Source organism: Pezoporus flaviventris, unplaced genomic scaffold (assembly GCF_033815535.1).
Source record: "Pezoporus flaviventris isolate CSIRO_AGI_PZ_B2104156 unplaced genomic scaffold, CSIRO_AGI_Pfla_v1 ptg000031l, whole genome shotgun sequence".
In the NCBI taxonomy this organism is placed as follows: Eukaryota; Metazoa; Chordata; class Aves; order Psittaciformes; family Psittacidae; genus Pezoporus; species Pezoporus flaviventris.
Window position 1 is genome coordinate 58,083,054 of NW_026892579.1, and position 13,242 is coordinate 58,096,295.

Here is a 13,242-nt window from a genome sequence, read left to right on the forward strand (position 1 = left end):
TTTATAATAGGTTACTTTGAGTATCACATGTAGAGGTTTTCTGATCATTTACTCTAGGCCATGGTAACAGAAAATACTACACTGTAGTGGTAGAAACAATGGCATGTTTAAACAATGTATACTATACACTGCCAAATGAGTAGGTGGTAGATGTTCTTTGGTGCCATATAGCTTCAGATGCAGAATAAATGAATTTGTGATAGCAAGAAAGGGGGACCATTTAGGGGTACTTGAAGGCTGAATGAACTGGAAGAAGAACACAGAGGCAGAATATAATACAAAGACAGCAGCTGGCGAAGAGCAAGAATTTGAAGTGTGGAAACATGGGAAGTACCATAAAGTGATAGAGGCAACAGTGGAACCAATGAAGATTCACGTCCTTCAATATAAGGGTTTGAGTGAGAGGTGCTATAAAGGATTTGAGCAGGGAAACTGTAGGATAAATACCAGTTGTAAACAAGTTGCAAATAGCTTATGAAAAGCTTTTTCTTTGAAAGAAAGAGAAAACGGATGTCTCTAGAAAAATGAGAGCAGTGGAACTCAGTCAGAAACTTGCTGGTATTTGTTCATGCAGAAATAAAGAGTGAAAGGAAAATGTCAAACTGAGCCAAACCCCACCCTCAGGTATACCCACAGCATTCTTCGCACTGCAAACTGAAGCTGCTGACCTGCCACTAATTCTGGAAGCTCCTTCTTTTGAATCCAGGTGGTATGCAAGTAGTATATACACCAAAAGGGGTAACAAATGTGATTAAAAGGCAGAGAGAGGGTGAGGGAGGAAACTTGGAAATTTCAGGTTGAAAACAGAAATGCACACATGACGTTAAAGCAGATTTTCACAGATCACAAGACCAACTGAACACATAATTTAGGCTTTCATTCTGCAAAGAAGGAGAATAAGAAATTGAGATTTTTGTTTGGCATACCACCCATTAAATCTTCAGAAGCAACTGATGAATCTATAAACACGTTATTCGGAATGCTGATCAGACTGATTAGGCTGTTTTCTTCTGACAATTTTGTCAGCTAAAGGGTTTCTCATTCAAAAGAAAGAAAAAAGGATTATCGCAGTTCTGTGGCTGCAAACCAGCTGCTGGTTAATACAAGTCTTTGCTACTTTAGGTTAGAGACATACAAAGAAGCCCTTGATGCAAAAACATGTAATACATGCAATATAATACATGCCAATGCATCCAGCCTGTGAAAACCAGTTTCAACAGAGTAGTCATCAATGAAAATACATACCAAAGAGGAAAGAAAAGATTAAATTAAGGTAGAGTTTGAAAAACATTTCCTCACCTCGACCATTCCTTCATCAGTGACTTAGCCTCTGCAACTAGTCTTTTATGCCCACAAAATGTGCAGTGGCTACTGTGCAGATGCTAGAACTGCTCAAATGTACAGTTTATTAGGGTGTTAAAGCGCATAGGAATTGCAAGGAAACCTACAAGAGGTCATTGTGGACAAAGGATCACTGTGACCACAGAGCTCTCTAACCCCAAATAAAGACAAGGTAAAGTGTTATTGTTTGTTATTCAGTTTTCCCTAAGAGTATGTACGGAGACCCATGTAGCTGCCTTTCAAATATGTGAAATAGAAATCTGCCCAAGCAAGTCTTCAAAGCTTCCATAACTTCAGTGAAATGAGCCTTGAGGCCCTCTGGGACTCAGGTTTCTGTCTTCCTGTGGCAGATTTCAATGCACTGCATTATTCATCTACATATTTTGATCCAAAACCAGTTCTCCTCTCTGGACATCTCCTCACAAACTACAAGAAAGTCATGAAGATCCACACAATGATCAAGCCATTGAGAGACAAAAGAAAGATAGAGAGAGATAGAGATAAAAGAAAGCACTACTAAATTCTGAAGAGAGACTGGCCTTGAAAGTTAAAACAATACAGAAGAAAACACGTGAAACATGGATTTTACAACTCCATAGGAGTGACTGCTGGAAAACAGCAATGGAAATACCTACAGAAAAATAAATGTTGTCTTCTGATCGTTTGAGAGTCAGCAAGCAAACTGAATCCAATTAATAATTTTGTTCCGCCTTGTTAGAGCAAAAGTGGGACAAAATGTTGCTCACTACTTTGAATTTAAAAGAAAGTAAAACCTTATATTTTGGAATGCTAATTTAATGAGACTTGAGATGAGAAGCTTCCTAGCTTCACTTAATTTTGACAGCAAATCCTTGAAATGAGGTCTAGGGTAGAGCTGGTTGTTGTATATAATGCAATACTAAGCGAGGAAAAAGCTCCTGCGACGAGAGAAAGACAATTTGCTGCATTTCAAAATGCAATTTTTCACATACTGTTTAAACAAATTAGGCTTAAAGGAATCTTTTCTAGACACTACTGCTCATATTCTGGCTGAAAATGAGAGAAACATTTCTCCTTAGATTGGAACAGATAAGCTTTTTCTCATGCATCAGTGGCCTCATGTGCCTCTTGGAGGAAGAGTACCAAGCCGAGAGACCTCTTTGTTCTGGTTTCCAGTTTTGCTGAGTGTAACTGGTATTTGGCACTCTGAAGGGGAAAAAAAATGGATGTTCTTTTTCATCTGAGAGGGAAGATTTGAGTTTCTCTGTCAGAAATTACTTTCATTATTAATTTTTCATGGTGATAACTGTAAAAGTAAAGGAGAGACATACAACTACAGAAACATATTAATAAGACTAAGATAATACTTTTTAAAGATAAGAAGTCTAACAATCAAAACATCTTTTTTTTCTCTTTCCCTTCCCAAGAAGATAGTACTCCATTACCTGCCACGTGCTAGTAAACAGTGCTTTAGCAGTTCTTTAAAAGGAATCCACTGGGATTCCTTGCCGGTGAGCAGTAGATCTCTGGAATCCAAAAGGGGAATGTTAAAATAGCAATTTATCTTTAATTTAACAAAACATTCACGTGGGGAATAGGGAGGCAAAAGCTGGAGGAGTTCCCTCAGAAGTGGGTAAGACAACAGGAGGATTTGTGGAGGAGGGGACAGGACAAGGAATGTTAAAAGACAAAGCTGAAATATCACATGGTGGGGTGTATAATCTGTTCAGTATTAAGCGCTTTCCATAAATCTTGGACTAAGCGCTTAGCCTTGGTTTCAAGCAGAGATTTCTGGAAATACTTTGCATGAAGTAAAACCAATTACTTTCTGTAAAGTAATAAATCAAGCAATAATAAAGAAAAAATTAAAGTCCCTTTAAGTTTTGTGACATGTATGCTACAAAACCATAGTAAATGTATTTAAACTTTTTTGACATAATTCATGTCATTCCCTTATTAACATGGCAGTCATACATCACTACTGCACATTTATACTGTTTTTCCCCTTGCACTACTGGCCTGTGCTCTGCATCAGCTAATCAGCAGTGGGAGGGATACTATACGCACCAAGTTCTCAAATCCTAGAGTCAGAAATCATAACAGTCCAAGTAAAGAAATCTGTTAATCTGCATAAATAAGGGTCTGAATTATGCTAGTTAAAATACTTTCTTTCATTTTGTTTGAAAGAAATAATAGCACAAGCTCATTTGGGCAGTATCACTCTTCTCAGCAAAAACCTCTGAACACTTAAAATTGAAGTATTTTGCATAGAGTGCTGGGAAAGGATAAAGTCCACATATCAAAACAAGTAAGAGTTTTAACCAGTAGTTCTTAAGCAGAAAATTGGCTTACCAGCAGATAAAAAAAGAAAACAAAAGAAACAGAGAAATAAGCTTGCTGAGACTGAATTGTGTGTCTTTCAGATGAGAAAAATCTTTGATTTATTTTATGGATGTTAGAAAAATGCTTATTTAATTTCACAGGGTGAGGCTCTAAACAACAACAAACACTTTAATTAGAAACATAGAGTGGGAAGTGTAGTACACACTAGTAAAATTGCTTTAAGTACAGCACTGTGAAGATGGAATAAAAAAACAATCCTATTTTAAAACGTTTCTACAATAAAAATGCAAGGCTCCTACTCTAGGTTACCTACTTGGCTGCATTTTATTTACTGCCCACGTGCAAACTTGCTGACTGATCTTCAGTGAGCATTTATTCTTTTCTTTTAAAATTTATCATCATCATCTTTATCCCATATTATTCATTGGACTTTGAACCCAATGTGACATGAAGCATTTTACATTCTTTGTGATGTGTGTGAGAGGTATTTCAGCTATTCAGTCACACACGGTAGATGTTTTCCTGAGTGCTACAGTAATTGTAGGATAGCTCACTCATAAAAGATCTGCTGTGTTTATTTCACAAGTTTGAGGCACAATGTGGAAGCAATAACTATTAAATATTAGCTCTTGGGAGAAAGAAAAATAGCATTCTCTCTCAGGCAAGTTATTTTTTTTCCACAAGATTGAAGTATAATTTCAGTGATTCTTACCAGCACTAAACAGAGTGAAAATAAACATGGCAAAGACAAATGCAAGTACTACAATAACTGAGCCCTGGCATCATCACCTCCTGTTAATTTACATTTGCAGAATAAAGTTCATGTTGATTTTAACACAACTTTCTATCAAAGCATTTAATCCAAGGATGATTTCACATCAGATCCTATTTATTCATAGCAAATTGTTTGAAATGATTTCTGGAAGATTCCTCTTCCGGTTTTGAAATCAAATTACCAGCATTATCTCTGCAGGGTGACAATTCAAATAACACCCTTGATCATTGTCACTTTAACAAAGAAGAAACATACAAACCCCCAATACTTAAATAAATAAATTGGAGAAAGGATGAGTTTACTGGAGGAAACCAATGCATGCAAGAAAGCAGAAAAAGGTTCAATAGACCAACACTCCTGCAGCAACATGCATGCGTGTGTATAAATGTACATTGCACACCAAAGTCAAATGTTAAAAACACTTTTGTTTCTTCAAGTGATGATTCCTCATCAAATCTTAGAACATTCAACACAGTAAACACCGATCTTAAAAAAAATACAGAGTAAACCAAGTCAAGATTTGCAAGGAAAAAAGTTCTTTCTGGTTTTAGAGGAATAATGTCTACCTTTAGCCTTAATACTAGCAAATGTTAAAGAATAAAGCCACACAACAAAATTCAAATAAAATTTATAGTGTATTTAAAATATAAAATGTATTTCCTCAATTAAGTTGAAAACCTGCTTAAGTACACAGTAGCCAATCATGGTATGTGCAGTCATCCCAATGCAGAATGCATAGTTACAGGATATTATCGTGATGAGGGGTTGAGTCGCTTAGTCCCAGAGCTATTCCAGTCTTCATTCTAATAAGCACTCTTCTGGTGGGCAGCAAATATCACTGAGAAAATTCCTCCAGGAAGGAAACAGCATCACCTAAGAGCCCCATTTACCCTTGCTCTGCCACAAGAAGAGCGTCAGTAGCTGGCTGACCTGTTGTGGTTTTGTAGGTCAGCACCAAAGTGCTGTAGAACAGCTGTGGGCAGCACCCATTCATTTCCTTGGGCTTGGATTTGTTTTTTAAAAGCCTAATATGCCAAACAGCTCTTTATAGGCTAGACATTCAGCAATTCCTGCTTTTCTCTTAATTCTAGATAATAATGCTGTTTTAGCCAAGCAATACTACTATTTTCAAGTAGTATTGGTGGTATCATTTCATTACACTTGTTTTTGATAAATGCTCCAAAATGAATGAGCTCATGCTTCTCACTTTTCTTCTGTTGACAATAATAATTTACTGGGAGAAAATGCATATTATTGGTCAAATATGATAAATATGAATTTATTTTTATGCGTAACAATGGCATTTCATGTTTTTATGCCAGGTCTATACTTGAGGAACACTACAAATGGTAAGGGAATAGAGCCAAAGAAAGGCAAATAAGCATGCTTAGAAACACTGCATTTTTGTGGTATCTGATCTATAGAGTAACTGTTAAGAACCTCTCCAGAAATGCTAACATTTTTGCTCAGATTTACACTACCAAATGACCCTCAGAAGTTAAAGTTAAGTTAATTCCCCTCCAAGACACTGTAGGGGAAAAATATACCTTGGCTAATTGCAGATTGGGGATTGATGCTACTTCTAGAGCTGCTGGGTTATGACATCCCCTATCCATGCACAGGAATTTAACTACTTGTATAAGGAGCGCTAGAGAAATCAAGGAGAAAAACCCAACCAACACTACCGTAGGTAACATTTCATGGATACATAGGAGAAGTGTAGAGGCAGAGTGTCTTAAGCCTTACACAGCAGCCCACTGAGCATCCAAGATCTCATGGAACAGACTAAACTGACAACCAGCAAGACAGTTTGTTATCTATGCATGACTAAGTTTTCCATAGCCCTGGCAGAATGCTTAGTATTTTACTGACAAATAGAGAAAAATAAATTTCATTTGAAGATCTGAGAATTAAAACAGACAAGTACAGGCAAAGAATCAGAAAAGGGAAAGCAACCAAACAGTTAAATTTGGCAGTTCTACTTTTAAAAATAATTTTCTTATATATATATTGCAATATAGGCTAAATTAAAAGGGTTATGAGTTTAGGCCTAAAGCCTCAGTAAATGCTTATTATCTTTACTGTGTTAAGCACCAGTGATGTGCCTGGGACTACACTATGCCTCAGCCCTGAGCAATTTAAGAGTCTAAACCAGAAATGTCTATTGAAAGATGCAGAACAATGCTGTAACTTGGAAATCTCTTTGTAATATATAAAAATGAAACAGAGAAAGCTTTAAACTAACAGGGTGGTTGCGATAAATTTCTTTCCATTAATTCCTTAGACAAAATGAGTGCCTAGAAAACCTCTTGGAAAATAGAGATTGCAAACTGCTCTGTTTGACATTAGGGAGCTTTCTGGAATATGTGAGAAGGAAACAAAAGCCATGGGAATGTTGCTGCCAGAACCCGGGCATATGGAAATCACAGTAAGAAGTAAGATCTGAAATGTTAGTAGGATAAAGTTTCAGAGCATCAAACTGGCACAAGGACTAGGCTGAAAGAGCTTACAATGAACAGGCACATGTTTTAGCTACCAGAGTAATTTTTATATGTGATTGGGCATAGCTGCAGGGGAAATTGAGAACTGCAGGTGTGTATCAGGCAGAAGAGAAAGATGAGTCAAAGATGACCGCTAGTGGAGAGAGGTCAATTGAAAAGAAGTAAAGAAGGCAGAACTGGAGGTAATTTAAACTTAAATTCTACAGTGACTAATGACTGAAATAAGAAAGAAAAGCTGTCTCAACTGCTTCGTCTTTATTGCTTTCAATACATAGAAAATCTCAAGGGAAAGATACCCTCACTGAAATTAGTATTAGTTATCAAAGTAACAATTCCAAGACATTAAAACATTTATATCTTTCCTAATTAAAAAGAACATGATGTTGTTTGTAAGAGCAGCTTATTGTAAAGTGTTACTTAGGGCTTTTCCCTAGAGGGAAATATCCTGTAATAGCTACTCCAGAACAGCTATTCCACAGCTGATCCTCAGGTTTGTGCTCTTCTCCCACAGTGAGTGCCTTTTTAGTCCAAATTAGTGGTGTCTTAAGCTAAACTGACAATAAAACTCCAAATACAGAAGCACCTATACAAGATGATAGCTCAGAATAGCTTTTACATTGTAAGTTCAGGCTCCAGCTCTTTTCAGAGTTTTTACCTAATATAAGAAACTGGATTAAAATAGCCTTAAATAAATAAAATAAAACTGAAATAGATTAAATGGAACGGAAAAATGCCTAAAATTGTAATCTAAGCCAGTGTCAGGAAGAGGGTCAGCTTGTAGTCTCGGTCTAACTTGTAGCTCACATTCCCACCTGTAGATGGGGAATTTTAACTTTTTCTTCAAGAAAAAATTGGTCCCTGATTTCATCAGTACTCATAGCAACAATTTTAGCAGCATCTTGGTGTAGCTAAAATTTTATGACAGAACACTTAAAATAGATGTGAAATGCCTATCAGTTAACACCGCATACAACGTAAAATAACTGCATTAGACAATCATGCAACAGCCACAGTTTGTAACTCAGAGTTTTCTAGTGGTACTTTCACATTTCTATTCTCAGTGTTAGCAGCTCCATTAGATATTGCATTATAAAGACTTAACTTCCTTGCTACATTTCTCAGATTGACAGTTTTGATGTGAAAATAGCAAACATACTAACTGAAGTACTTTTTTCATCAAATCACAAACCTCTGCTTTTAAGATTAGGATGGCTGATCTTTCTTTGTTTTGGATATATCTGTTCTTTATATCTACCTGATTATGCATTTAAGTCACATTTCCTCAGCAAATCTGAAAAATCACGTAACGAGTTCAGCACTTTACCTCCAATTTGCCATGTGCACAGCCTAATAGCAATAGGTTGGCTCTGTCCCTCTCACAGGAAATAGGAGACCAAGGCCATGCTCCTTCACTAGTTGCTGACCACCAGCAAATGACGGTATCTTGCATACAATTTATTGCCAGGTGACGTTTCATCCTTCTACCTTCTGGTCCAAGTATATCAATATAAGAAATCTGATGGAAGAAAAAATGCAGAAAATATTTGAGGTAATAAAATAGCATAGTAGGAGCAATTGGGAGCATTTAGTTTGGATGTGTGGAAGTGAATGTATTTATACACAGAGGGCTGCGTACATATATATTTATATGGGCTGTCTGTAAATGTAAAAAGTATCCCTTCAGACAGAAAAAGACATGCTCACACTTTTATCTATGGGGAGAGGATTGGGAAGGAAAGGAATGTGAGTTAAGAAGGAATTTACTGCAATGACTCCAATCAATACCAAAATGTACAGTCATGGTTGCTTGACAGCATCGACCTACACACAGGATTTAAGCTTAGCCATATTAAATGACAAGTTCTGCAAAGCTGACCAGGGAGCTAAGGCTAATGTCTAAGACATAATCAAATATTAAATATATTCTACAGTATTTGAGCAAACATATATCTTTCTTTTTCCTCCTTAAATTAAGGAATCCGGATACAAACATCGGCTTTGCAAGAGAATATATACTTTTCTGCATAATGTGGATGAGCTACAGCATCATGCGTAAAGTTTATGCAGCTCTTGAGAATTGTGCCTCTTTCTCAGGAAGGATTTGTGGAATTTATTATTCAAACTCTGTTATTTTGGAGCATGGTTATTTGAAAACATGAGCAGTGCACCATCTGGGTGACACATGCCAAGGAAATATAGATTGCACTGCATTTCTGCTTAAGGAATTAATGGAAGGTTGATAGCTAGGGTAAAAAAAAAAACTATCTTGCCATTGCTGGTCAGCAATAATCGAACCACTTTCTGGGGATTAAGCGCATGGCTAAGCCTACTGGACCAGACACTAGCAAAGGGCAGGGGGTCTTCTTATCAGAGAAATGCTTCTGGAGCCAGTCTCACTACATGACAGATTGCTTTCATATTCCTGTCTGCAAGGCAACAAAGGATGGCAGTAATGCGATAATGCCAGAGTGCAATGGGTGTTAAGAACCCGTTGCATTTATGTATTGTATTTAGTAAATAATCAGGCTCATCCAAATTGTGATCTCACCACTCAACCAAGGCCATTAAAATCAAGGTTAATGCTTTAATAATCCTTTGCTGTTTTTTATATGGTCAAAAAGAACCCTTTTCTATTTGCATGGTCATAATATTATTGACCTCTTCATCCCCTGAATACACATCAAAAGGAACTGAAATCAAAGTAATTACCAATGTTGTTCTCTCATGGTAAACATTTAACTCCTTGTACTGCCTCCTCCTTCAGTAAATTGAAATGGATTAAAAACACACAGATGGGAAAAACTTCCAAAAGGTCAATATTTTCAGAATATTCTGTGGCTTACTTGTCAAAATACATAGAATTGTAAAGATACATTAAAGTTAACAGGTAGCTGATCCTTCAATTAGAACTATATAAATTGGTGACAAGACACCAAATTTATTACGGTGAAAAACCACAAAATCTTCCACAGGTATTAACTAATCCCATATTGCAGTGTTAATTGCTCGTAACAATTTCACATGTAAAAATAGCCAAAAATCTTTCATAAAACTTTATGTCTTGCATTACACAAGGCACTTTCAGACATGGACTAATGCCACTAAGAAAAGGCAAACAAAACCAGTTATTTTTATACTTTGCCGGTCTTCAAGACTGTAGCAATTCCAAATCTTCCTTTATTTTTTCAAAGTGTAAATAAAATCCAAGGTGGTATCTCTTAGAAAGGACAAAAATAGAGAAAATAGTTCTTCCATTTAGGTACCTATTGTATAAAAACCCCTCAACTTCTGGATAAATATCAAACTGTGAGGAGAAAAGCATGGTTGACCTGTTCTTATTAATAACAGCATACTGGCAGTCCAGTACTGCCTGGCATTCCCTGACAATTTTTCCACCATAAGGCTGGACTTCTCACAATGTGGAGTTGCTTCTGTGCAGGTACCAAAGAAATTTTAAGGTTAATATGACAGAAATTTAATTATATCACTGGATATGATTGTAAGCAAACATTTTCCTTATTTTAGAAATGGGAATTTAAATGCAAATACTACATACATTCTCAGAAATACACCAAAAGTCAGAGGCAGAAATGAAAGCTACACCCAAACTTCCTGAATCTTAGCTCCAGATTTTGATCCCATGGCAGTGCAAGTTAGCTTTTAATTAAATTTCTCTGGGAAAAAAAAAAACAAAAATACTAATGAACCATTTGTCCTAAAGAGAGCACATACAAGTTTGCACATTTGCAACTGATGACCATCTTTTGCTTCTTTTGTTACTATTGATAACAATACTAGTGTTGACTGTGTCTGTTCTTTTAGCTTACAAGTTTGACCAAAACTAGCCAGGAAGAACTCCAGTGCAGTAGTGAATAATACTTTCTGCTGGCACACACTGGTGCAGTTTTGAAGATAATAAATTTTTTACTTAGCTGCATAACTAGCAAGCCTCACACAAAGGAACATTCAATTAAAAAATGCAAATGCATTTTTTTTGGCTGGCAAAGAAATAATGCACAGTGATTCCCACTGATTTCAAGAGAAAGCAAAGTTTACATCGAACATGGAGGCATTTTGAGAAGCTCAGCTGTGTCAGCAAAGAACTGAACATAACAACCCTATTAAGGAGCGCAGCAGATATTTCTGGTTTCCTAGGGCAGAGAGTTTTCTATGGATTAGGATTTCCTTCTTTCCCAAGCAAAAGTGCCATAACCATTAGATCCAAAATGTGCCCAGCAACGCTCAGAATGAAAATGTTTCCTTAGAAAAAGAGTTTTCTTACATAAATTAAGGAGCTATGGCCCTCACAGTTAAATGACGAAGGCAGTCTCCAGCTCACCACATCTTCAATGAAGTTTAGTGCTATTAAAAAACCAACCCACACCACAGACCATACTTGCTTCTAAAGCACAACCTTAACAAACACCATAGACCAGGCACAAGCGCACATCATTTTAAAGTAAACTACGTATCAGCTCAGTTCCTGGTGAACAGTGAACTGTCTCAAATCCACGTTATAGAGGTTGGATCAATCTCGCAAACACAAGTCATTGCTGAAAAGAGGCCCTGAACTGAAACAGCCTGGAAAATGGATTAGATATTCATCCTAGCAGAAAATATTTCTACCAAGCAAGTTAAAATGTATTATGGCAAAACTTAAATGAAACACATCCTTAAAAAAGCCTGCCTTGAAGATGCAAACTCCCATATGTAAGGAAGCAAATTACTGAAGGGTTGTCAAGGGAAAAATATTTGCTATTTTCTAGCACAAGATTGTTTTCCTTAACATTTATTCAGGCTGAAATAAATACAAACTCTCTCTTTAGCTCACTACATCTTTCTAACTTTCCTGGGTGAAGGCTTGTCTCTTCTTCATTCTTGCAGTGAACTGGATGCAGCTCCTTTCCTACCCTGTTTGTTCAAAGTTAATTGCCTTTGGCCAACTATTTTTTCTCATATTATCATAGTGCCAAGCCACTGCCCTGATGCCAAAGAATTTATGGTCAAAATAAGTTATGTCCACAGAGCCCAAACCATCCAAGACACAGGGTAATTCAGCTTGAGACAAGCTGGGTCTACTGAGATCCAAACAAGGTAGTTTAAAGGCAGCTCAGCTATCTCTAGAGTGTTTTTCAGCAACTGCTGTGACTGACACACCCATACATAAAGGGCTGGAAAAAAGAAGTATTTTAATCTTCACTGTGTTAGTACTGAATTGAGATATAGACGCACCAAGTCACTTGCCTAAGGTCACATACAGAGTTTTTCAGAGGTGAGAAAGCTTATGTACCTTGAGTCCTCGCTCAGTGGCTTAATTGTAAAACCAACTCTCACAACAATATGATTACTGTAACTAGATGGAAAATTAAGATTTCTGCAAAGAATTACAACAGTCTTGGAGCTCATACAGATGACTGAATTATCATAGCTTCATGAGTTCATGTATATCAGCTGAGACATAGTAATTGACCATGCATGTGTTTCTAGCCCACAGCAAACAAGAGGTAAAACACATTAGCTTAAATCTTTTACACTGAGGTTTACCATTACAGATTTTGCTTCATGCTTGTTAGATGCTGAGAATGTGCAAAAGGTGAGTTACCGCTGCTCAACTGACACAAGGTAATCTGTTGAGCAGGGGTAACTCAACAGTGTGTCTGAGCCCTTAACCTAAATACAGTAGAAAATTGGATCCCTCTTGGCACAGTATTTTAACTCATTAATTCAGAATCCCATGTAATTTTTCTTTACTTTTCAGTACCTGCCAGTTTTGGAATTTAAGCTATTCTAGTCAGTTACAGGAAGGTCTGTAATCGTAAAGTTACTGCAGTGTTTACAGTCACCATTGACAGCGATACCTTGAAGTCCAAACAAGAGAGTTTTTCCAGTCTTTTGTTTACATCAGGAGAATCCATTTTCTTTGTAAACTGAATAAAACAGAGTTGGTTATGGTCCTCGAATGACAAGAGGATGAAACCATCTGTAAGAACCGCTGAAAAACAAATAAAAACCATCACCACTGTAACACCTGTTTCTAGTAGCAAAACAAATTACTGAACCCTCCACTGAGACACTGCAAAAAGCAATTTTTTCAAGACAGTGTCTTAAATATTACACTGAAGCCTCTGTAATCTCCTAAAAGGCATCAATGTGTCATCCTGCCAGGACCTTCTTGGAAATGAGAAATAAAGCCTAGGGAGTACTCCGATTACATAAACATGAATAAATTATCTCCTATCAAGTTACCACTACATTCAAATATATGTTTTATGCCCTCCGCATTGATTTTCATCTCAGTTCAGC

The 13,242-nt window shown here is 36.8% G+C and overlaps 1 protein-coding gene across 7 annotated transcripts in view; it reads right to left on the reverse strand.

The window, feature by feature from the left end:
- The window catches only part of WDPCP (WD repeat containing planar cell polarity effector), a 159,059-nt gene that overhangs the window by 75,888 nt on the left and 69,929 nt on the right, over positions 1–13,242 (reverse strand). For 6 of the 7 annotated variants that reach the window (XR_009744673.1, XR_009744675.1, XR_009744674.1 and 3 more), the window contains 2 exons: positions 12,798–12,931; positions 8,264–8,455 (listed from right to left, as the gene is read on the reverse strand). Coding sequence is in view for 2 of the 7 variants with exons in the window: in XM_061461450.1 (XP_061317434.1) it covers positions 8,264–8,455; positions 12,798–12,931 (326 nt within the window). In the remaining 5 variants the exon portion in view is untranslated. The remainder of the gene's footprint in view (positions 1–8,263; positions 8,456–12,797; positions 12,932–13,242) is intronic. The other variant, XR_009744677.1, reaches the window with a different exon arrangement.